Source organism: Diprion similis, chromosome 4, assembly GCF_021155765.1.
Source record: "Diprion similis isolate iyDipSimi1 chromosome 4, iyDipSimi1.1, whole genome shotgun sequence".
Taxonomy (NCBI): Eukaryota; Metazoa; Arthropoda; class Insecta; order Hymenoptera; family Diprionidae; genus Diprion; species Diprion similis.
Window position 1 is genome coordinate 13,883,915 of NC_060108.1, and position 26,069 is coordinate 13,909,983.

The 26,069-nt window shown below is 38.8% G+C and overlaps 4 protein-coding genes across 6 annotated transcripts; 2 read left to right on the plus strand and 2 right to left on the minus strand.

Moving 5' to 3' along the window:
* Positions 1–1,937: 1,937 nt before the first annotated feature.
* LOC124405156 (probable glutamate receptor) lies at positions 1,938–5,869 on the minus strand. 2 transcript variants are annotated; one of them, XM_046879825.1, is made up of 12 exons: positions 5,310–5,869; positions 5,074–5,218; positions 4,796–4,978; positions 4,577–4,731; positions 3,709–3,805; positions 3,579–3,645; positions 3,252–3,495; positions 2,949–3,132; positions 2,772–2,862; positions 2,536–2,691; positions 2,375–2,458; positions 1,938–2,297 (listed from the first exon to the last, which is right to left on the minus strand). In XM_046879825.1, the coding sequence occupies exons 1-12, from the start codon at positions 5,476–5,478 to the stop codon at positions 1,953–1,955; spliced, it is 1,920 nt and encodes a 639-aa protein (XP_046735781.1). In that variant the 5' UTR covers positions 5,479–5,869; the 3' UTR covers positions 1,938–1,952. The 2 variants fall into 2 exon arrangements, with proteins under 2 accessions (XP_046735781.1, XP_046735782.1); XM_046879826.1 differs by lacking the exon at positions 2,536–2,691.
* A 1,114-nt stretch (positions 5,870–6,983) lies between these two features.
* On the plus strand, positions 6,984–9,296 carry LOC124405163 (3-hydroxyisobutyrate dehydrogenase, mitochondrial). Of its 2 annotated transcripts, XM_046879836.1 has the most exons (8): positions 6,984–7,257; positions 7,351–7,476; positions 7,574–7,653; positions 7,722–7,900; positions 8,173–8,294; positions 8,393–8,603; positions 8,685–8,811; positions 8,898–9,296. In XM_046879836.1, exons 2-8 carry the CDS (start codon positions 7,428–7,430, stop codon positions 9,078–9,080), a joined length of 951 nt encoding a protein of 316 aa, XP_046735792.1. In that variant the 5' UTR covers positions 6,984–7,257; positions 7,351–7,427; the 3' UTR covers positions 9,081–9,296. The 2 variants fall into 2 exon arrangements, with proteins under 2 accessions (XP_046735792.1, XP_046735791.1); XM_046879835.1 differs by having other exon boundaries at positions 6,984–7,476.
* Positions 9,297–17,466: 8,170 nt separating this feature from the next.
* On the plus strand, positions 17,467–20,881 carry LOC124405161 (homeobox protein orthopedia B-like). The gene is made up of 3 exons (XM_046879831.1): positions 17,467–17,945; positions 18,817–18,895; positions 19,867–20,881. Exons 1-3 carry the CDS (start codon positions 17,537–17,539, stop codon positions 20,696–20,698), a joined length of 1,320 nt encoding a protein of 439 aa, XP_046735787.1. The 5' UTR covers positions 17,467–17,536; the 3' UTR covers positions 20,699–20,881.
* A 2,526-nt stretch (positions 20,882–23,407) lies between these two features.
* Positions 23,408–25,826, minus strand: LOC124405159. Its single transcript, XM_046879828.1, has 6 exons — positions 25,525–25,826; positions 25,314–25,441; positions 24,837–25,167; positions 24,339–24,757; positions 24,003–24,227; positions 23,408–23,908 (listed from the first exon to the last, which is right to left on the minus strand). The coding sequence occupies exons 1-6, from the start codon at positions 25,780–25,782 to the stop codon at positions 23,659–23,661; spliced, it is 1,611 nt and encodes a 536-aa protein (XP_046735784.1). The 5' UTR covers positions 25,783–25,826; the 3' UTR covers positions 23,408–23,658.
* Between the last annotated feature and the right edge of the window lie 243 nt (positions 25,827–26,069).

The window sequence follows — 26,069 nt, forward strand, 5'->3', positions numbered from 1 at the left end:
TCGTCCTTCATTGCTGATCTTATCTCTACTGATATATATGTGATTAGAGATACTTGCATCAATTAAGAATTAGCTGCATTACTGTTACACCAATTTACTAACCTAGATCGACACGAACACGTGCTGCGGTATACATTTGACCTCGGATTTAACGTAATGAGCCGGGAACATTACATTGTACAGATCCGTGTTAGGAAATTGCGGCAACAAAAAATGGTTGTCTTTAAAATATCAAGCAAATGATATTTCAGAGACGTTGCTAAGCCATTCAGAAAATAACATCTCCCAGACATCACAATATTAAAAGCAAATTTCTTTTCTTTGACAGCTAAGACATGTCGGAAAATCTCGCATCCGACGTCTTTTACACGTCTATTAGTTTTTCGGCAAAGTAGCAAAGTCCTGAGAGTTAAGTTGAAGTAAAAACTTGTACAACTTTTTATTTATTTAGAACCAGTTCTACAGCCTACCCTAAAAATATGCCATAGGAAAATGTTTTAGTATTGTCTTATACTCATTAGAGTGTACCTTTTAAAGTGTTGCTATTAAGCTTATATATATAAATAAAAAAAAAAAAAATACATTATAAAATTATAAGATTTTAAAATTTTCACGATTTGTTCCTATCATTATAAGCAACATATCTGCCAAGTTTCAAATCTGTCTCTTGATTTATACCAAAGTCATACAAAACTAAATAACTGGTTATAAAAACTACACGTACTTTATATTTAAGACTTTCGGAGCTTAGTGGGCACGTGTTCCAGTTGACGTGGAGGCTTGAAACTTTACACAGATTTTTTACTAATGATTTTAAACACATCTGGAGGGCGTGTCAATGAAAATTTTTCCGACCCCCGAATAATGGCCACCCTACACTACCTATGCTTGAGATAACAACGTGAAGGAATTTTTTTTATGTATTACCCTCCGAAATCCTCCGAAAGGTACACACTTCCAGTTTGTATGCTACACTTTTGGCCCTCTGAAGAATAATCACACGTGAATTGACTGGGACAGAGTCATCAACTGAAATAAGCAACCACTTCTCTGAAAGTGTATTTATTGGGAGAAGAGTGCGCGGCTGTAATTAAATCTAATGAGCTTTTAATTAGTGTGACATTTTCCACAACCGTTGGCTTGGTCTTCGTTGATTTTACACCACATTTAAACGATCTTAATCGACAGGTAATACGACGTTGCGATGTAAGTAAGTAGTAAGTAGGTACGCGAAGTTTTTGGAAGTTTTCGAAAGTTGGAAGTCACTTATGCAGCTAAACTTCGAGTGAGTAGCTTCTGCGACAGTGTAATCCACGAAATTAATTCATCTTCACGAAACATTTTAGTGTAATTTACTAAATTTATATCATTTGGAATCGGAGTACGCAACATGATTTTCAATTTTCTCGTATGACGAAAATAGCACCGTGAATGTCGCTCAATAATATTATTTTAAAATTATGTTGAATAACATCCGTTATCTTTGTAATAATAACAGTAAAGTCGACTAACATCCATCATACTTTATTCATAAATTGTTCGATCCCCAATACGAGATTTTATTCATTATTACGTAATATAATTTAATATTCATCGTCATTGCTCAAATGGGCAAAATAGATTCGTGCTGTCGATGCTTATAGATGACATTTCGATCCGTTAAACAGTATTTTTTCTATTTCCACAAAATTTGAGTAAAGATAACAGTAATAATAATAAATAATTATTATTATTATACAAAATAACAAAGATGCTCGACGGTATTTTTCTAAACAAAATGGATTTTAATGACGACAATTCAAAACGAGTTAGTCTTTTCTCGAGATTAGTCCGTCTTACAATTGGTAAGTTTTTAAAAGTGGAAAACTCCGTCAGCATTACAATGCAATATTCTTTGCTGTTGAAAAAATATGACTAATTGTGCCTTTACCTAGACCCAATGATCAAGCAATTCATTGGTGATGATATTTCAGTTCGCTTAGTGCCTGCCGGAAGTCTTTCTCCTCGCAGCACTTCGCGACGTCAGCTTCCCCGTTTTTCGGGTAGACCAAATCCGGAGATTCATCTGATTTATTCTCGGAAAAGAATTCAAAAAAGAAGACTACAGATGCCACGGTCAGTCCGACGAGCAGCATGACGAAACCGGAAGCCAGCGGAGTCAGGGCCAAGGCTCTTGCTGTTCCGTTATTCTTGTCGTGCTCGACCAAAACTTCCCTCAAACTGGACCCAGCCCGACGACGAATAACGTCTTTGAGGTAAAAAGATGTGAAGCCAGTTTCAGTGGCCCACAGCATCATCTAAACTGACAATGATCCTAACGACAATTATGATGACATATAGCTACAGATTAACACATTTTCCGGAGAGTACGAACCGTGTTTACTTTATCCAATAGCCACGGCTGCATTGCAAAGCATAAGTAGTAGCCGCCAACTGAATTCACCATTAGTCGGTAATTCTGAAAGAGGATGATTTTCAATTTCAAAACAGGCGCTCAGAAACAGCATATGCAATAAATTGTTAGTCAAAACTAACGTGAAAGTCCGGACCCTCCACGTGATTTTCAGGGAAAAAAACACCGCCAACCACTCGACCAATTATCGCGTATTTTCCCATCAAAATTCTTTGGTGTCTGTCACCGTTATTTTTCTCGGTCTTGAATCGTTGGGGAAGTATCGCCGAGTATTTGTCCTAGAAGCAAGTCACTCAATGTGATAATAAAAAAGAAAAAAAAAAGAGTCTAATCCATGTAGAATATTCTCGACACTCACGTTAAGGTCGAAATAATCCTGAAACATTGGCGAAGGACCTTCTCTGCCCCAAGTCAAACCAGCTTCAACGAATTGTTTGACAGTATCTATCCTGATGAAAAAAAAATACACAGCGCGTATTCATAAGTAGTAATCATGACACGCAGTTGATGGTTTTGAATTGAATCATTCATTCACCTTTCTTCGTATTCAGCGCCGGCCAAACTGGCAGCCAGACTGCTGCAATAGGCGGTGACCAAGACGAGCCCCGCAAATTGCCAGAATTGAAGCTGAATTTTGACGCCCAAAATTTTCCTTGGCATCCAGATTCCGATCAATCGACCCATCAGCTCCATACAGGTGTAAGAAAAGCGACGAAAACCTTGTACGAAACCAATTCAATTTTATACCGCAACTAGAATTCTCTCTCTCTGAAGTAATTGAGCCTATAATTTGAATGCCTCATTCCTTTTTCTTCAACTATTTCATTTGTAAACTCACGATTCGTGCTCTCTTGGGGTTTCACTCTTGCTCTTATCGTCATGTAGCATGTCTGCCACATCACAGTGAGAATAACCCAAGTCCAAACCAAGGGGGTGAAGGGCTTCGTTAGCGCCCAAAAACTCGTGAAGGGCTTCGGACGTGGGACCAGGAACCTTATCTCCAACAGACCCCAAGGGCCTGTCAGATTTGTAAATATGTTGTGATCCTCTTTCAGCCATATGCCTCCGAATGCGAGATCGACCTACGAAAGACGATGACTTCTTTCACATTGTATGTTGGTACTGATAACAAGGATTTTGCAGTCGGTGCAGAAAAACGAATTACCTCCTTGCTCAACAGCTGACCGATCATCCCTCCTTGCCATGTTCTGTTATTAATGATCCGTCCGTACCTGCGGAAAACTGGTCTTAATATAAAAAACGCAGTTGATTTGAAGGTACAGGATGAGAATCACCTGTCTTCTCCCGACGGGGATCTGATGCTCCAAGTGAAATTTAACCGCTCTGCAATTAACATGAATATCTGCAGCTCGATACCGTCTCTTTCGACATCTGGAAGATGGAAAATCAAAAACAGAGTCAGCTTCCGTACTCTATTTAACTTCTAATGTCAAGCTAGGTATAAAAAATCCTTCTTGGGTATAATTTTGTTTTTACTATAGGCATTGCACAGAGGTTCCTAGAAATTGACCAATTTCAGTGATAGACTCGCCGCATCAATGTGACATCGCAAAATTTTATCTAATCTATTTCTAATTTTATTTAATCCGATTCGATCAAATCAATTTTTGCACTTTGGTCCACCATATTGGATCCGCCATTTTGAATTTCTGAATTTTGACAATAGTTTCGAAATTAACGTCCTCGAAAATCGAGCGAATCGAGTAAATTATTGATTTAGATTCATAAAGAGTGGCCTCGAAAACTATGAAAAACTAAATTTCGCGAAAATCGTTGGACCCAATCATAAAACAATCGATGTACGCCATATTATGGCATCAATGCCGTTCAAGGCGTTATGTAAACTTACGTGTGTACCGAACGATCGTGCTCAAGATATTGTAACAGTATAACTTTATGCACCACTCGATAAGTAATTCAAATAACTATCCCCGTCATAAATTTGCATGGCGTGTAGATTGTGATATAATTTTTTGATCGCACCCTCGATGAGATACTTTACAATTATCGTGAAGCGATATTTTTTAGCATCTGATTCATTGCCTAAGTACCCTTATTACGTCACACACGTAATGAATTATCGATGTATTCTCTGTGTTAGTTTCGTGATCATTCTTGACACGCGATTGTCATGTATCTCACCATTATCCGTCAAGTATATCTCAGCTTCAATTCCTTTTACAGTTTTCTTCACCGTTCTCTTCAGATACATCATCGGAGGGTTGTAGTAGGAGGCGATTTGCAGTTCCCTACCTTTGAAATTTGACAGTCCATTTTTGAACCGCAGGTCTGTGTATCTGTGGTCGCAAAAATGAATACGTAGTGAAATGGACTTACAGAGTTAGCACACCTCAGTCTCACCTCTCAACTTTCTCAAAACTTCTTGGCTGTAAAAAATTCTCAGAGAGACTCCAAATCCCGGAAACGGACACCAAGTTCACGTTGGCATTCTTGTACATTGATCCGTTGAACAATTGCGAATTCGCCGGTAAATCGCTGTCATAAATTAACAATATCTCCGTAGTGGAAATCGTTGACGGAACTCTGGAAGTACAAACGCTTCATATATGCAGATCCGTTTTTTTTTTCCTCACAAAACTAATAGTTATTCTATTTTCCATCAACGATATAATATTTACTTGCTCAGTGCCCAGAGCAGCCTTTCTTCAGTTGATGAAATCAACAAGTAACCCTGACAGTCGTAGGAACTCTCGAGAATGATATAAGAGTAGGAATATGCTTGGAGAAAGTCATTCAAGGATTCTTCCACCTCATGGAATGTACCTGTTACAATAGAAGGAGTTCGAAAGAGTAATCTATGAACTCGATTAATGTAATTATCCATAACAGTGGACAATTCAAATTGTATACTTACCATTGATAAACACATTGCAGCATCTTGCGAACGGAAACGATTCCTTCAGCATGGTTCGATAGTCTGTCTCAGAGATCCAGGATTTGGGCTTATCATGAACCAGAAACCGATTCTCTCCGGCAAAAACAATTCTACAGAAGGTGTAAAGCCAAAACAGGCATTTGATCATGGCGACCAGGACCAATCGGGTTTTTTGTTCGGATAGAAGGTAATTTGAAAAGTTCAGTTTCTGATTCCTGTTTTCTTTATAATAACGAGATAAATATTTTCTCGGCAGTCGCACAATGTCTATAATTTCTTATTAATTTAGTCGAATTTTCTTCTAGATTAAGTTAAGAGACGTTGATGTACTTGCCAGCAGAGCTGCAGGAAAGTCAATGGAACGGTAAGGCGAATGAGTATCGATCTACACCGACGCGATGTGTTAACAGATATCATCTACCGTATGAATTTATACTGTGTATTTTATTTCCTCCCTTGTATTATACGGCCGCAGTTTCGCCCCGACGGACGTGAGATAAGATGCGTCGTGTATCAAGTGTTATTTCGCATTTCTGTGTGTACAGTAGGGTAGTTAATTTTATAATTTTTTTTTCAAGGTGCTGCTCAAAAAATTTGTGACAATTAATTGAGAAAAAAAAATTGTCATAAAACCTCGAGGATGTAGGAAAATATTCAGAGGTCGCTACCAATTATTGAAATTTTTTTTAATCATCTTTATATATACACCTTATGGTATTGTTAGTTTATTTTCTTGTATCGTGGTCCAATTGATCGTTCACCCATCAACAGCAAACTACGCCTATCAATTCCACAGTTGGCTGTTCTAGTTTTTTATCTGAAAAATTAAAAAGTCCGTAAGGTGTACACATTAAAATAAATAAAAAATATTTCAATATTCGGTAGAGACTTGTTTTCAATATTTTTCAACAAACCCTAATGTATAGCTATCGAAGCTCGTAGGCAATTAAAGTTTTAACGATATAATCTCTATATAAGTTCTATAAGCTCGACTATACTAATTGACAGTGAAACGGTTTTTACTGCAGTTATGGATAAACGAAGACACGCGAACCGCACAAATAGTCACTTGCAATCATGCACTGTAGATTAGTATAGAATAAATAAATAAGGAATAACAAATGGTCACTGAATTCATTGTACTAATTGACCGCACCTTCCTTGCTCTTACAATTAGATGTAACGATAGAAAGTCAATATCCCAACCAATATGTAAAAATTCAAGACAGGCTCATTTCTGCTAGCGACTGCAAATTCGTGTGAACATTCTCTAACCTAAAGTATCGAATAACTATTCAGTGAATTAAATTGTGCACTAAATGCACTTTTATATCATAGAAGAACGAACCAAAAAAGAAGCGTCTTAAGCAAATACATGATCAATTTTTTCCAGAATTTGCGATAAACATTTTTTGCCAGGTGACTTAACGGCATCGTTACTCGTAACCGTAGGTGAAAAAATTAAATTACGTCAACCAATAATATTCATTGACCTTTAAATGGTTCCAGAGGTCTCGTTAATCGCTACTGAAATAATAAATTGATTGATAAAAAAAGACCAGCAAAGAATATTTTAAGGAGATAATCTACTTCGAGGATAAAAAACAAAATAACACGTGACACATAAATTTTTCTTGTTAAATAACATACTGTAGTTGGTGGGATTGATAGTTATGTATTTAGTGGTGACAGTTACTCGGATCAATTCTCCACGCAGCTACAATGCGGTATAAACAAATTAATGACTGATAACGCAATAATTACGTAGTCATGCAATATTAGCCTGACATTTATGATTGCGAGTAAAGCTGGTCGGCTCAGGTTTTATCAATTATCAGTAAGAGGCTTTGAAAAGACAACGGCAAATGTGTATCGCATTTGGCTGTGTGTCGACACACTCCACGGTAGTCTTATATCTGGCTCTGACGTCAGTCGCGTTGAAATCGTTCGAATACGCGAGTCTTTCGCAAAGCATCGCACAACCCATCGAATAATCTGAATTTAAAATTGATTTCGTTAGCTAGTGTATCCTCTGAGTTAGTTTCATTCGAAGCGCCGCGAGACCTGTGTTGACTCATTTCCAAGGGCGACGTCGAAATGAGTACGCTTCTACTGTTCAGCCGATCATTTTTTCTTGCCAGCAATGGTGAGTTATGCAACAAGCAGATAGCTCTTATTCACGATGAGAAATTAAATTCCCTGCATCAATCGCATTCCACGTACTAATACACATCTCTTTCCAGGGAGAAGACAGCTTTCGAATATCGGTTTTATCGGCTTGGGCAATATGGGTGGCCACATGGCGAGAAACCTAATAAAAAAGGCATGTACACATACGTAAGTACGGATAAATATGAGACGATGAAACTTATCTCTCAACGTGAATGACAGGGATACAAACTAACGGTTTTTGATGTCAACGGAGCAGCTGTATCAAGCTTGGTTGAGGCTGGCGCCAACGGCGCAAATTCTGCTGCCGATGCCTCGGAAAATGCGGATGTGGTAATATCTATGCTACCTTCAAATCAGCACGTCTTGGATTGTTACATTGGTGAAAAAGGAGTCTTGAGGTACCACACTTATTTATATTCAATCATCTTGTTAGGATTATTTCTCTCTATTAGGTGGTTAATCATTTGTCCTCTGATTTCGTTTTTCCATTTCTGCCAATGTTTGAGACACAAATTACTAGGGAATTATGTATGCGTTAGAAGCCTTTTAAGTCATTGCTCTTTGAACAACAATATTACAATGTTCAAACCCCCAAACTTGGGCAGAACTTACAGAACTTCTAAGTTACCTCTACAGATTAACCACGATGCTGAATAGAGTCAAATTGCAGTTCGGTCAAGAAGGATGTTCTTCTGGTGGACAGCAGTACAATCGACCCATCAGTTTCCGAGCAAGTATCAATCGCAGCTAAGAAAATCGGCGCGCGATTTGTCGACGCTCCTGTATCCGGAGGTGAATATTGTTTAAGCTTCTTTATCTCGATCACACTGCATACAATTTTGGCTTCATACATGTCGATGAACCACTTTACTCGAGGGAGTGATCAACAGGTGTTAACGCTGCGAGCGCCGCGACGTTGACGCTGATGGTCGGTGGCTCAAAAACGGATTTTGAAGATGCTGAGCGAGTGCTTGCCGCAGTCGGATCACGAGTGATCCATTGCGGCAAAGTGGGTGCTGGTCAGGCAACGAAACTTTGCAACAACATGCTTCTGGGCATAAGCATGATCGGGACGGCAGAGGCATTTATACTCGGAGAAAGGTTCACTTTTTTTTTTTGGAACATCGGATGAACAAAATCTCCAGTGCAGCGCGCTAATGCCGGTCCGAAAATTTTTTTCAGACTGGGACTGGACCCGAAGATCCTTGCCTCAGTTATAAACACGAGTTCGGGGAGGTGCTGGTCTTCCGAATTGTACAATCCAGTTCCAGGCGTTCTTGACAACGCGCCTAGTACGAATGGTTACAAGGTACAATACCGGATGCTGTGTTTTACTGCAAACGTGTAAATTTTTGGCGATTCGGGGTGAAACGTGTTTTTTTATGTTGTCCACAGGGTGGATTTGGCACGGCGTTAATGACTAAGGACTTGGGACTTGCTCAGGCCGCTGCGTCACGGACCGAAACTCCGAGTCCGTTAGGGTCCATCGCCTATCAGATTTACAGAACAGCCATGGGCCATGGACACAGCAAGCTGGACTTCAGCGTTGTGTATCAATTTTTGAAAGGCAAACAGTAGCTAGAAACTGATGTGATTTTTATTATCTGGAGGATATATGGTGAACGAAGATATTACGCTACTAATAGAATCTCACGGTACTATATGTGTATTTAATCGTGCCCAATTTATATACTTTTGAATGTATGAGTTTGATCCTACCGAAAAAACGAACTCTTTTACTGGTCTATAAAACACTTAGAATTTTTACGTTGTGCATTCACGTATTCTGCACAAATAGTTTAACTACAAATTCGTAAGAATTACTCACTACGCCTAATGACACGCAGTTCGGGATGACTTGTCAATATGTCAGTTTGCCTACTACATGAGTTTGAAAACATTGATAAAGGTGATCGGTTAGAATTGTTCATTTTTATTACTTGCTATTCCGACTCGATATTGCTACAATTACACAAATTTCACTGCTTTATCCATTGAGTGATTTAAATCACGAAGTATACTGTCGTATCAATTACGTTACCGGCAGTTGAATATTGGTAAGCCTACGCAGTAGGCAAACCGACATGCGGTTATGTCTTGCCGGTGGTTGACTGGCAGGCTAAAACCCCGTAAAATGTGTAATGAAAGTGGCTCTACGTATTGGCCAATTTGAGAACTACTTTTGCCGCAATCAAGTGAGCAGAAATCACGGTTCGTTTGGATCGAATCTGAAGTTTAATCAGCTTTCAATGTAAAAAAATTCGCGATGATTGTTACAGTTTTTCAAATGTAGCAGTTATGTGATCAATGCATAGCTATAATGACTAATTATCTGAATACGTCAATATTTTGATTTCTACTGTACTTCAAGATATAATTATGACTTGAAATAACTAAACATCTGTTCACGAAGATCTTGTGAGGTGCCTACTTGATGTGGAATTCGACACTTGACCATCGAAGAAATCTTCACTTGATTCATGAAACTGTAGAGTAATAGTTTCAGAGACTAGATTCACCTCAATTAGCTGCAGATAATAATCGGTAATTGGAAATCAGTTAGAACGATGAAACCTCTGCAATATTATCATTAAATTTATTGCTATTGATAAGTACTCCAATCGTTTTTACAGCTATCGAACGATAGACAAGGGCATGGAATGACGACGGAGTCACGATGTCGGTGTTAAGTATGTTTCATAACGATTTCGGCACACGTAAAAGAAAAGAAAAAAATGCACCCGAGTTCTCTGAACTCTACATGTCGCATAAAATACAATACGCGTAATAATGCTTGTAGCTCGTAGCTCGTCTAATAACAACTGCGTCTCTATGAACAGAACCCACGCAATGAAGTCGTTTACGATATTTTGTTCGTTACACCAAATTGTCATTCAGGTCATGCCGGTTACTGGCAAAAAAAAAAATTAGTTATCATTATTGGAGTTGGCTCACCCACGAATTACATAATTCTTCGGTAAATATCTAAGTACTCATTGGACTAGTAGTGCAAAAATTGTTTTAGAGCTTTATCAAGTGCACACTAGGTACGAGATTGTGACGTCACGTAAGCACACCCCGAAATTAATGATCAGATCTTCACATTTTAATTTTTGCAATACTGTTTCAGAAATACAGATGTCATTTTGCTCTTAGATTCATATACGTAGTAGAAAATTCTGCACTTTCCTCAAAGTGTAGAAATTCCATATTTAAATTTCAGTCAATTAATAATTTTTTCTCAGATATACATGTCAACTAACTTTATTGCGGTTCAAAACGTAACAAATAAATAATTTTTTTTTATTGGTGTCTCTGTAGTTGGTCGATAACAGTATTGAACACTTTTTAAATAATTCAGTGTTATTAATCGAACTGCGTCTTTTTCTAGTTCACTTTTCCTCCGTGTTGTATTGCGATGAAAAAATTCCATTCCGAGAGAAATCATCACCTACGCATTACGCGATAACAATCAAATAACAGGGACGTAGCTGCGGGTCGCGTGGCGTAAAAGAGGCAATTTGGCCGTCATGTATACATATAACACACAAGGATTGAAATCATACGGGACGACATGAGACTTGAAGCGGTGTGTGGAACGGTATGGGAGCTGGACTCATCCCTCCGATTAAGCTACGGGATCAATTCGCCCAGGGTTCTTCGGGCCACGGCATGAGGAAAACGTACAATAAACACTATACAATATGCGTATAGGTATATGTATAATACGTGGCACCAACGACTGGGTCCTTTTATTTGCGTGAAGTGCTTGCGATGAGAAGAGGTCAAAAGGCTCGATGAGAAACGCGTCAAGCCTTAGATCGTATGCTGTCGCAAAAAAGCTCGCGCAATACCCTGCAAATATGTATACCTATTGCGTCTTCGTAATGTGAAAGAGATTAAAAAAATAAAATATCTGTAGAATAGAATTAATTCAGTCATTCGGGAATTAATAATGCAACAAGTTATTCTAGCATATAGATACGAACCGTTTCAGAGATGAAGCAATATAATTATTGAACAACCCGAAACCTGATATCCCAAAGATACTTCTGTGTGACTTAAATTTTTTAGTCAGATTCAGGTTTTTATACCGTATAAAACGCGCACGGTTATACATCATCGGGGAAAATATCATACGTGTGTTTTATATGACTATGTGTATATATGTACGTATGATTCTCTCCTTCATGCCACCCGCAGCAAAATCTTATGCGGGATGAAGTGTACCCAACACCGGACTGCCATACCATAGAGTTCTCGGCTCTTATGTGTGCCTTCGAATCCCACAGAGTCCAGTCCGATCGTCCCACCCTCGGTTATAACGTCATGAGAAATTTATATTGTTATAATTTCGTTCTCACGGAATATGTGGGTCGACTGGAGCGAACTAAACGCGTATAGGTATAGATGCAGGCTTATATCTTACAAAAAGAGGTAAAAACTGGCGATGGTTAAATCTACACTGAAGCTCCTCCACCCTTCTCTATCGTCCTTTGGTCTATTCAGTTCTTTCCGACGATTTTACTATCACGATGACTTATCGACGCGCGAGTCACGTATATTATAGGAACCAGATACGAGACGAGACGGAGTTTGACGCGAAAGATATTCACAAAAATGCTCAGAGAACACGTGTCGGCATGTGGGCAACGGTAATTACACTGCAGTTCCAAACCACGCAGCTCTGCACATGGAGTCGTTAAATTCTTCACAGCTCTGCGTATACGTTAATATACTTATACATGGATCAAGCGACGGGAAGTTGTTCTCTTGGATCTACACACGGGTGCAAAAAATAATGGGAATAAACGGTTGAGAAAAATTCGAATGACGGATATTTTGTTATCTGGCTGCTTCAGTGCCAGTCTTTTTAATCGATCATCATGCATGCGAACCTGAAATTTCGTCGTTACAATCAGCTAACGTAATATTTGAATCGGACGACGAATCGATGGTCCGCGGTCAAAACGTAACGGAAAGCCTGGGAAGATTAGGAGGGCGGTGGAAGAAAACCTACGTACATGTGTCCATACGTGTACATCCCTACATGTGTAGGCATATGTGAATATCCGTATAGATGTAACAACAGAGATGCCCCGTCGCCTTGCCGCAATTATCTCCAATTGAAACAATTTAGTTCAATTTACGTTAACTGGCTCAATTGGTACCAGCGAGGAGAACTCGACAGTAACGCTGTCGAGCCTGCAGCCACGGTTCACGAAAGAACGAAATATTGGCTTATACGCCAGGAAATATTTTATTTAAACATTATTTCAATTCATATAATTCTTCGAGGTAGCTTGAAAAAGTACTTATCCATGATTTGGATTCATGGACGAAAAACCAGATTCCGTTAAATGAAATAAGATAATGTTTAAAAAAATTTACGTACAGTTGGAGAAAGAATTAGGTAAACTGGAGCTTTTCTGAAGAGTCGGACAATTACTGCACAATCAACCTAAGCCTGATAACTCCATACGGTACGGTGTTATGTCGTAATAATTATACTCGGTTAAATTGATCGGATTCACACGAAGCGTTGGAGTACTTAACAAGTTGGATCTTTATTGAACAAGACGATACATCAAGTGCATCGGGCTATCGCTAGAATGAATCCACAGAATTTTGAAGGATATGTACGAACAGGTGGCACTCGGTAGTTCTGAAATAAATCTCAGGTACTCGATGCCTGTTGCTCTCAGAAATGGCTCGGCATCAATCGGAATTGGAGTTAAAGAGATGTCTCCATTTTCATAGACGACGAGGCTAAATTGGCTTTCAGTATATACAGTTCTACGGTAACATGACAAGTGCGTGGTAAATGGTTGATGCTTTTTACAACCTAGTGTTTATTGTACGCGCTTATCGTTTTTTTCCAATTTTTTTTTATCAGAAATCAATCTCATTTATTGTTGCCATTGAATTGATTTTTTTTTCAACCTTTTCTTCGAAAATTAAGGTACGAATATTAAGGGTGAAGGTGATACGATTCGACTACAAAATTAATCGATTAAGTTGATTCGATTCTATTTGTCGATGTAACTTCTTTTTTGAATCAAATACCCTGAAAAGTATGATGATAAAACAGCAATATCTTCTCGAAATTTAAGAATTTTATGATTAAAATTCCAGCCCCGTAACGGTAACTTTTTTTCACAGAAATTTTCGCGATTTCAACGAGAAAGTTTAATAAACAGCGACGAATGTTATCAAATCCAAATTGAAATCAATCGACTTTCTCGAAGTCTTTCTATACGTTTTAATCAAAATTCTGTCAGATTTTCCGAAATGAGTCAATTCTAGTCAGTTTACACCGTGATTTCGCTGGTTTTCATGCAAAAAATATGGATAAATGAAATATAGCTGATACGTTTCAAAGTTCATAAACTGTAATTCGTATTTCAGACGCCTTCGTGAGTTTGAGGAAATACTGCGACCAGTCGGAAAAAATTCAGATATACTACATGAAATAATTTGTTGAACTGCAATAAACCGGAAGTTTTGATCCCAACGTTTTATGGTATTTGCGAGTCGATATTATTTAACTCAAAACTATCCTAGTTAACCAAATGTATCTCTGCAAAAACTCTATTCCACTTGCTGCGATTCTTGTTACCTTTTTGCTCAATATTTGCTGAAAACAATCTTTGTCAGGCGCAAGTATAGCAATAAATATTATTGTGTCGTTACGATGTAAATCAAGGTTTCCTTGCATGAAGCGAATATTTTGTTAATAATTTTGGCACATTGTCAGAATAGTTTGCTCTGATTTTGATAGCAATTGAGGATACACCTTGTTATTATACTGCTAAAGCAATAATACTGTTTAATTTCTGAAAAATAATTTGCACCCACATTGTTATCGGAAATAATTTCGCCCCAAACGTTCCAGTATAAATTGTACATCTTTTATCAAGCACCATGAATCACCCCATTTCCGGTACAGGGCAGCATCCGCCCTGCTCTAACAATTAAGTGATGCGTGGAATGGATGAATAAGCAAACATCACAGTTCGTCGTAAGATAGTGATTTCATTTCGGTCTTAGGATACTACAATATGTGACGGACGAGTATATATAATTCGGTAATATTTCCACACGGCATAACTCAACACATATAGTATAAGCTGTTTTATTTCCCCACTCTTTTCTCCGTCCTCCATCCTCTGGGATCAGGACTCACTCGAGCAGAGAGCCAATCAGCGAAAGGCTCGCCTCCATCGGTCGACCGAAAGCCCACATATCCAACTCCTAGTGGAGACATTCATGATAGGGTTTTGGGTGATGCTGCACCAACACAAGCTGCAAATACTCTTATAAACCGACGAGACGGTCACCCTGTAGGACTCCGTGAGATAAACGTGCACTTTCTCAGCCGATTTTCATTATTTGGAATCACATTAGTTACCGCGTGAAGAATATTGCCATTGAAATCCACGACTTGGTTACATAGCCGCAGTTTTCTGTGAGACTTAATTACTAAGTTAATTACTGTAAGACTTAATTACAACCAAGTTTCACAGATAACTTCCGGTTTATTAGTTTTTAAATCTATCGTAGGTATATAAGATTAATTCACAACACTATAATTCGAGCGGAACATTTTAAGTTACATAGGTAATCATGGAAGTCTCGTGGAGTTGCATTTAAGAGACATTGGCACGTCTGAAGAATTCCACCTTATATATTTTCTAATCTTCCAATGCTGGAGGTTTTTGTTATGAATAGGGAGAATAGCGTCACGAAGAAAGTTGCCGAATGTTGTAAGTGCAAGGGTCGGTGCAGGAGACAACCCGGTACTGCAGCTAGGAAGCATCGGACCTTTACTTATATCGTGGCAGGCTAATAACGTTGGTAATGTGATATGATTAGCTTAGTTGAGTTCAGTTTAGTTCATATTCGTTCAATTTAGTGGTTCGTCGGCAAAATCACGTCCAGTTAAACCCATTTAGGCGAGTTAACTTACCGCGGCTCTCCTATACCCGCGGCTCAATTCGCATACGTAACTTCCTTGCAGTTCTCCAATTCCCTAAGAGAATCGATACGCCATCACTGACCTCGGCCTTGCCGTACGCGATTAAACTTTGCCTTATCGCACATCGCGGTATAATGTATAAGAAATCAAAACCTAATCCAATTGCGAATACGCGCTGCTATACGCTGCTGTTGATGTTGAAACTATACGCGAAACGAGAGTCAAATAGGAAACGGTGGAAATACCGAGAGTATTCTTATTCTTCTCATTATTTCTGTTCTCTTTCAAAGTTCTTGCAGCTGCAATGAATTTCTGATCAAGAGTGTGTTTTTATTTCAGAAAACATGAGAAACATGAATCAAATGGAAGAATATCGATCGGTTTCAAATCGTTGAGTTCTTCACAAGTTTTAATATTTGCAGTCTGTTTCCCTAATAATCTTTAGTGAAATTAATGTAAAAATAATATATTCGAAACGTTCAAGAAACCTGTGCTCGAATAACCGTAGTGTAGCTGCGTAATATACGTCCGTGGGTTTGTTACGGCAGTCTCACGTAGAGACTCATGGGTACGATATTATATTGAATCAAAAACCATCATCGAAGTATAAAAGACGACATAAAAATAATTCAGGAATTTGCTAGAAGACGTCGTTCGGAAAATATTCCGAGAGCAACGTAATCGAATGTATCATGTGTATTGTGTACCTTCACAGGCCTGCAGTGTGTGCATCGCACACCAACGTGTGTACACGTTAGATGAATGAAAATCAGTGCGTTTTAAGTTAATTACGGACAATTAAATTAGCAGTTGATACACGCGTATGGATGTGTGCATACGATACATACATACACGTACAGAGACCGAATGGGGGTAGTTTGATTGGGCCAATTCGAGGCAATTCCTGACGATTGCTGGATTTGTCCAGCCCGTCTCGAAGAGCTCATGTCAGTTTAACTCTACCAGTCGGCGGACATGGAGCCGAGGAACCGATCGCGATATTAATTTCTCCGATTTCCGTACGCACAAGTAGAATGCGAATTGTATTTGCGCAAACACGCGGTTCCAGGACTTCTATCGGGAATTCTGAGCTGAGTGATCAGGGATCGACCACAGCATGTTCGACTCAGTGTTTATACCCCAATTCCTGCTACAGATACTTAGATGTATGGTTTTCACGAGAAAGAGAGAGAGAGAGAGAGAGAGAGAAAGAAGGGGAGGCAGTTGTCACACACGCACAACGAGGTGGTGGGGAGTGAGGAGAGAGGATTCGAAAAATTCTGTCGATAGGAAACCGCGTGCTCCGGGTCCTCTTTGCGGTTTCCTCTTCTCGTCTCTCTCTCTCGGTATGGGCTGCAAATGGAGCTGCGGAGATGTTCGATGGCGGCGAACCGCGGACGATGTAAGCGATCCGAACCTACGTGTATGTGAGCATCGTAGAGTGAATATGTGGTCCAGGCGAGTGCGGAGGACCCGTATGATCCGGTGCGTCTGTGTCGGCGGCTGCCGAGCTGGACGATGGATGGATGGATGGATGGGCGCGGAGGTTTGCCGTGACCGCATTGGTTGCAACGGGGGTGTAAGGGGCGGGGCTGCTCGGATTGGTTAAAATATAAATGTGTGTAAGTGTGATGTGAGAGGCTCAGTGTTACTCCCGTTGGTAGACGAAGTAAGTGTTATCGAGGCAACCGACTCCGGCAGACTGCAGAGTCTGAACGAGTTCAGTCGGGCATCAAGGCCCGGTACAACTAGTTCAGTTCGTTAACTTTGGTTAAAACTAATCAAAATTAATCATAACCGCAACAATTGATCGCAATTGGTCCAGATTCCATTACGTTGTGTCGTTGGCAATCATCCACATTTTTGCATAATTGCTTTTAACTCAGTTTTATTTATGCGGTGCAGCGCAACTTCTGCCGGCTGCAATCCGGAAAATCGTCAAAGATAAAATACGATATATATCTACACCGGTACCATCCGGCTGATACCAAATCGCCTTGTCTCACCTCTCATCGAGGGCACTTCAGGAAAAATTGCTTCCGAATACTCCTACATTATGGAAGGTGGTCCATTCGACGACCCCTTGTTCTCGGAGTTTGGGGCCCGCGGCGCCGGCGGAAGTGTTCACAGCATTCAAGTGATGCTGGGTCTTCACGGCGGGCATCACGGTGGCGATCTTCTGCCGCCCGGAGGCCCTCTTCACAAGTTGGATTCATCCAACAGCCCGCCAACGCATCACCACCCTCACGTCGGGGTCAGTCATCAGCTGCAGCAGCAGCAACAGAAGGAACTTAAAGAGCTCGAGCTCGCGGGAATGTACGCGCCGCAGCTTTCTCAAGCCCAGGAAGTTACCACTTCCACATCTTCCTCGGCGACACCGACGTCGACGACCCTTCAGCAGGGACTGCAGCTCAATAATTCCGTAAAGAGGAAATCGGACGATTCTATGAACTCCATGGCTCCAGGTAAATTTGTTATATATAAGTAAAGTTCGGTATAATTAAAAGAAAATCACAAGCACATCGACGCGAATGGGTACCGCTGCGTGGTACTTTGAAAAAAAATTTAGTACATTGCAAGTGTAGCGTTTGTGGAACGGTCACGTTAGGAACAGTGCAATGCATGCGAAAGAACACATGTTATTTTATTTCTGTATTTTTGCTGCTTCACACACTCCATGTAAATACGTATTACACCCAAGCTTATAAATGTATTATGTGTGTGGAGTACCTATATGCAAACGTTGTAGATTTCAATTGGCTTGCGGCTAATTAAGAGGTGACGCATGTTGACGATGACTTTAACACATATACGAGAACCCGACACTGTTAGCCCGAAAATTTACAGATATATATAAAAATCGGTTATGGGTGTTTATGAAATCGTTAAATTTAAAATTCCACCAAACAAGAACAGGGTTAAAACGGTTAATCATCAAAGAGCGCGTTACAGAAAGCAAAGTTTAAACGCAAACGCGTTAGGTGTAATCCGCGCCCCTCTTTTCTCCGTTATAATCAGAGTAAATCAAACGTGAATTGACGGCTTAACCAGCTAAACAACCCCGATGGCTGATGCAGTAATTTGTGAGCAGAGTCATAACGTATATTACAACCAGTACTGGAACTTGAGCCAGTACAACCTACGATCTCGGGAAGGATAGATATTCTCTCGATATGCCTAAACCCTTTCAAAGTTTTTACTACACCAGTTTTCCACCTATAATCAACCCTTTATCTACTCGAACATATATGCAGTCTATCCACGCTTTTTCGGATTATGAACCAGTTGCGAAGCACCGATTAAAGTAATCAGTGTTCTGTTATTTTGGGCTTGCAGTGAGCAGTGATTCACAACCAGTGAAGAAAGACTCGAAGAAAAAGACGGACAACAATGGCATTAAGAAGAAAAAAACTAGGTAAGTTTTAGGAAGAAGAAATATACAGTACAACAAACAAAACAATAATCTTATTCGCCGGGCTCCTCTGAACGGATTCGGATACTAATATCGAGCGTTATGGGGGTCAGTTTTTAAATGCACCAAGCCTGCGTCCAATGAGTTTTTTTTTTTTTTTTCTTCTTTTGCCTAGTATCAAATATCCGAGATTATCGAGTCGATCTTGACCATTATGGGATCTGTACCCTCCCTCATATGCAGTGGACGCGGGCATTTAGGTGCAGGAATTATAAGAATTCCATGAGGGTCCCTTATAGCACCGGGTGTTCACATGTGTATTTTATAGGTCCCCATAGATATCTATAGGTATGTACATACATGCGAAGTGCATTCTACGACACGCGCGTGGATGAGTCGTGTTCAGCATAGCGTGTCGAAACCCTGACAACATTTGGTCATCTCGTTACATGGATTTGTGTATACGTATACGTATATATCAATGCTCAATTTCCTCGCTGACGGTTTCAAATACTGCTGCAGTCAATCAGATATTGCGATTATAAAATGACGTTAAATGGTCGGATTCGATTTGTGCGTCCAACGGACATGACCAAATGTTGACCTGTTCTCGATAATATGCATACTGCGATGTTTTATCGGATGTCTCGCACCGAACCATAAATTGCTGTCCTACGATATCAGCGAGAGTCAGGATTGATATCGGAATGAGATAGAATTGAATCTATAAAAATCAATCAGTGTCACTTATATAATTCTATGGTTTAACGCATCGGGTAAAGCCATTTAATGGAAAAAAAACTTGCAACTCCAATAGTGCCACAATATTTAATAACAAGAATTATTTTTTACGCTAAATTCCACTTCGCGTCGACAAAGTGTAACAATATAAAGGACGTTCTTCCGATTACCCTGTTTCGAAAAGTCAACATTGCAGACTAAATACAATTACATATCCTTTTCGTTTCCAACAGAACAACATTCACCGCTTATCAGCTGGAGGAATTGGAACGAGCTTTCGAGCGAGCACCTTACCCGGACGTGTTTGCGCGGGAAGAACTCGCCCTGAAGTTGTCGCTGAGCGAATCGCGGGTGCAGGTCTGGTTCCAAAACAGACGAGCCAAATGGCGAAAGCGCGAACCCCCGCGAAAAACCGCGAGCTACATGACCGCTGGTTCGGCGAGCCCGGGGCTAAGCGGCTCGTTCACTTCTCTGAACAACAGCTTGAACCCCTTCACATCCTCGGCGAGCGCCGCGGCGCCACCCGACGCCTGGGCCTACACCCCGGCCTACGACTTGTCGCCGCATTTGAATCTCCTTAGTCCTTCGAATTCACCGTACACCTCGTCGGCATTTGGGGGACCGAGTAACAACGGATCGGCTTATTCGTACACGACGATGATACCGCAGCACGACGCTTCCCTGTTCTCGGCACCCCCGAACAACACGATGCGCGTTCACCAGGACTACATGAACTCCAATAACAGTTCGCCCCCGCAGCTCTCTCGTGCCGATTACCAGACGATGGTCAACACTCACTCGCCCCCCACTCATTTGACCGGTTCCATGTCCGAGGACGAGCATCAGAGCAAGCAGCTTGAGTACGTCAGCGGGCTCAGCCCACCGGAAAAGTACCAGCATGATCAGGGTGACTATGTTCAACAGCAGCAGCAGTCTCAGGACCAGAAACAGGAGTACAACATGCATTCGCCCCCCGGACGCCAGGGCATCAAGGATCAGGTTCTCGTCAAGAACGAACCCGGCAACCAGCAGAGCTACGTTCAACTACCTCCTTTTTTGAACTGACTCGAACCCTTGGGTTCGGGTTCGAGTCCAGATTTAATCACTAATTTTCAAGCTGATTATACACACTCGTTCGGTGGTTATTATAACTGATGCGGACACGGGGTATATCGTACGCGTATAGTAAAATTTCAGAGACATTTTACTCTGGAAGTTGATGAACAACTTGGTCGTTTAATTGTTTTACTAATTACCCTTTATACACCACGACGCATTTTTGCTTATTGAAAGTTTTTGGAAGTAGGCGGCAAACAGCAATGTGCTGAAACGTTATTTCGCTGTCAAAGTATAAGGACTTTTTTGGCAAAATTTTATAGGAATACTTTTAAATGGTGGAGTAAGATCAATATGAACTAGCGGTTCAAGCCTTGCGGAGAAGATTAGCATTTTTTTTTTTTAAATAGCTGATATTATTCTTGATTACTTTGAATTTCTTCAAATGGCATAATTGGGTTGTCAGAAACTTTTCTTGACAGTCTGTAAAACATGACTCTTCAGAGCTGATTAGAAAATGTCGCCATAACTGTTTACTTGTAATACCATAAATTGAATATTCGTAATACCTATATGGAAATTTTTGAAGACAAATTTTTTAGAAACAAAAAAAAACTTTATGAACGTTTCAAAGACGTTTGTTTCTAAACATTATTTGAGATATGCCAATTCGTTGAAAATTAACCCATTTCAATTGTGAATATTCTTTTAAATCTGTAAAAATTTGTTCCTGGATTTATTCATCAAATCTCTTACTTCAAACAACGTCCTTAATAAGAATATTGGAAAATTACTGAAACCGATAGGAAATTAATATACAGGCTAATCGGACATTCAGCTTCACCTGTGAGTTTCCTTCGTTTCCCTTGCACGACAGTTTTTTTTAAGTATAATTCCACCAGTTAAGAAATAACGTACAAACATGTTATTACAATGTGTAAAATTCGATTGCAAATAATTAAGTCTTATAATTTACCTCCTATTGGAAGCAAAAGTTCTGTCGATTTACCGAATCAAAATCCATATTTGACTTATGTTGTTTCATTTCCGGTTCTTTTCATCAGAACGGGGTACCCGAAACATTGAAGTGTCTTTAATGCCAGTGCCTTCTTTTGATATTAGGATCTCAGTTTGAGTAGTAAATACCTGTTATTATAAGGGCCAAAATATTCTAAGCTTAATGAGTATAAGCTCGTGCTTTAAAAATGTACGTTATTGTGTACAGGTATACTTAGTCAATTACAATTGAAATCCTGCATCGATACACGGAGATTTACAGGATAAGTGCTATTCGTATGCGGATTTCAAACGACTAAAATGAAAGTGTAATCAATAATTGGTCTACGGATTTCATTGGCTATGATTTTCTTTTTTCTCTATTTTTTCCACATCAATATTATTATTAAAACGCTCTTTATAGTCATTCGCACCAAAAGATATAGTTAATAGTTAACTGCGTAGTAGATTGTTGGCATTATGGAAATAATTGTATTGTTATATTGCCAGCAAATGTTGTCTCCTTTTATTATAACAGTATGTATTGACGGTGTTTTACCACTTTGCAGTAATACCAAGAATCTTTGAATCGTTTTAAGCAACTAACGAGCTAATTCACGTATAAGTATACATATATATGCATATTGTCGAATGTAATCATTTATAATAAAATACCTCAACAGAGATACAGCCGTTCGTTTTCTCCATATGGCTGTACTCTAGTTTCTTAATCGGACCTGACTGATACGGAAATTAAACAACTATTATTGGGCGCACGTAACATAAAATACCATTTAAAATACACGTACAACAAACACGTTTTATTCAAAAACGAAGCTTTTATACGAGAGAATATGTATATATTAGACTGTATCAAAAAAATTGACTATTTTTTTTTTTTTAATGTTGTACTGAAAATATTGTTCAAGATGACGAAAAAAAATACCATCAAAATTTCAGATTTTAATATTGATATTTAGAGGTGCCTCATCGCGATTTTCTACTTTCCATAAGAATAACATGGCAAAAATGGTTCTTGCTCCGCGCGATTTTTATAACTAAATATCGACGCATCGTACAGAAAATTCATAAACATGTTTTTGTAGGAAATTTAAAGTTCTACAAAAAAGGTCCCTTGTCATTTTACGATAAATCTATTCTTTCAAAAGTTATTTGAGGTCCTTTCTTGATGTTGGACCTCAAATAACTTTTGAAAGAATAGATTTATCGTAAAATGACAAGGGACCTTTTTTGTAGAACTTTAAATTTCCTACAAAAACATGTTTATGAATTTTCTATACGACGCGTCGTTATCTATATATCTATATGGAGCATTCCACGACAAATCGACCACTTTCGAACCCGACCCCTTTTGATTTAACTGAAATTTTTTTTTTTTTTTTTCTACCCCATGGAAAATGTTTCTCAGCATTTTTTCAAATTCTTTTACCCAACCGAAAAAAGTTTCAGTCAAATCTAAAGGGGTCGATTTGGCGTGGAATGCTCTCTGTATAATATACCTGTTTTCGATGGCAAGGACATTCGATAAACAAGGAAATATAGGTAAATGTAAATACGAGACATAATTCGGCCATGATACAGTTTTTCAAAAAGTTTTAAGAAATCTGTGAGCCTCAGTGAAATGAAAGGACGTCACACAACGAAATCGGTTCTAGTATAAAATTTAATATATTTCGAATATTTACACAATATACAGGGTCTGGTATTTATAAAAGTGTTTTAATAGATGAATACGTATATTTTTAAGTGAAATCGATCTTATAATTCACTTTGTACAGTCGCAAATTGAATCTGTTGCATTATTCACACAAAGATGTAGATCTATTGTGATCTGACAGGTGGAACAAAAAAGTTTGAATCACGAGAATGATGCCATTAATTATCTAAGACTAGATATCTCGGAATTTTGTCAATAGATAACAGATACGAAAGTAGATTTAATAGTATAATAATTACAAAGGCTTTTTCTTATGACGTTTATGTTGTTCAAATTCTGTCTCTCGCAAAACCTCATCTGGAGTTATTGGATTCGACGTCAGTAAACGCTGGTCAGGTATATCCTCTAATACACCGCCTCCGGAAAAGTGATATTTTTTTTCAATATAATAAACACACAAAGCAAGTTTCTGACTAGGAGTCCAATTATTAGATTTCTCGGATTCATCGGAATCTATTTTTTCCAGTAATTCTCCAACACGGAAACTGTTAATTAAAAAAAAAAATTAATTCTGACAGTGAGGTAAAATACCAAGTTTGAAATTTTCATAGTTCTAATCACGAAAAAAAATCGTCTCACCTTTTGTAGAGTAGAATCTGAATATTATTCAGAATATCTTCGTTGGTATAATTTCTTCCTCTTAAAAAATAATACATATTCACGACATCGATAAATGGTGCATGAAGCCACATTTGATTCCTCTGTAAATACTGGTGAACAATAGCTTCAGAGATGCCTATTTTTTTACTCAAAAATTGCACACAGTCTGTACCTTTAGCTCGTACTAGTCCAGCTCGAAGTTGTCTTCAAAGATGAAATAGAAAAATAGAGAAATAAAGAATTGTTTTTTTAGTAAGAATAACGGAAGAAACTTTGATAACGAAAGAGTGATGAAGAATGCATTATTTCGCTTACTTATTGAAAAAAACTTCACTGGAGCTAAGTGTACTAATGCTAATGCTCTTCACATTATGCGCTTTCATTAACTGTAAACGTTTCATTACTTTGTTTGTATACATAATTAAGAGCAGAAAGCGTGTATGATGAAGAAAACCTCTCAACTCTGGTATACTATGTATCTCTTCCAGCCTCGATTCCAGTGTTTTCTTTGAGAGTAATAATGCAGAAGGATATGTTTTCAACACAGATTCTTCCACACCATATTTTTTTAAAATCTCTAGCCTTCCGGGGATCAGGTTTGGGTTTATAAGCAAAATTTTTGGATTTCTTCTAACTATAGCGTTCAAATCATTGCCGAAAAGTTTTCTGTACGCTATCAGCAACTGCCTCAAAGATACTGCTTCTCTGAAGAGTAGATGACAATTTGATTTTATCTACGGAAAAGATAAGTATAATCACGTATCATAAACAATTACTAATGATACTAGAAAAGTATTTGAAAATCAAAGTTACCAAAGTGTTAGGAACAACAAGTTCATACTCTAGAAAGTCGATTGTTTGTTCAACTGATTTTATAGGCAAATAGCGAACCAGTTTGTTATCTTTTATCAATTTGCTCGATTCCTTTTCAGTGTACTTTAGCCGCCACTTGAGATAATGCTTCATGGAAACGGAGCGATATTCGTAAAGACTCTTACTTTTCTCAAGTAAATCTGAGCATGGAAAATCTGGGGGTGGATTATTGAGAATATTGAAAATATTTTTAGCAACAACGTCAACACCAGCCGGTAGCAGATTCTTTGCCTGAAATTCTTGAATAGTGTATTTGGCACCACCCGTGGAACTGGAAAACACAAGACGGAAGGTAAAAACTTTTGATATGGCAGACATTTGTAATTAATAGTTTGGATTTTCCCTTTCATTACCAAGTGATTCCAATGAAGTCATAATGGAACTTACATATTGTCTCGTTCTTAAGTATTTACTTACGTTAATATTATACATAATGGTAATTTTGTAAAACCGAACTCTTGAAAGTAATTTATTCGTCGCTCCAAAATACTTGCTGTGATAGGTAATAGTCTTGCGATGTCGAACACGTCGCCAAATCCATATTTCTGTGTGTAGTATTTGCCTTTTTCAATATGAGTCAGTTTATTTATTTATGTTATTATTTATTAATCTTGTCGCTCATACTCACCAAACAAATTTCGTAGGTTTTGGTGATTTTTTCGATTGGTCGACGGTCGGTTTTTGGATTTGTTAGAAAATACATTGCTTTATCCTCACTTACGTTAAGTAACTTAACCAAAAGTTCCGCCTTTGGGTTTATGATATTCTTCGTTGAAGTTTGATGTCGCGTTACCATGATGCCTTTCATATTTGTTATACAGAAAATACTCGTTTTCAAACACTGTTGTTTATTTGTAAAACAATTTTTCAAAGTAAATCCAAGCATGATTATATTTGCATCTCTGAATTTGATGCTGCATCGGTATCGCCATAGAGGCCCAACTCTAATGAGCGTTGACTCAAGATCTATATGGGGAACATCTTTACGATATCAGCCCCGTTCAGCGTCAGCTAGCGCAAGCTTTTTTGTACGGATTTCTAACGTATCCTCAGTCAACGTTGCGAGGGTTCACATCCAATCTACAGGCTTAAGTACTCGGAAGTTGGGTGTAATTAAGTGGAAAACAGTGCAGCAACTCTGCAGACCCAAATATACATTGTTGTGAGTTATTA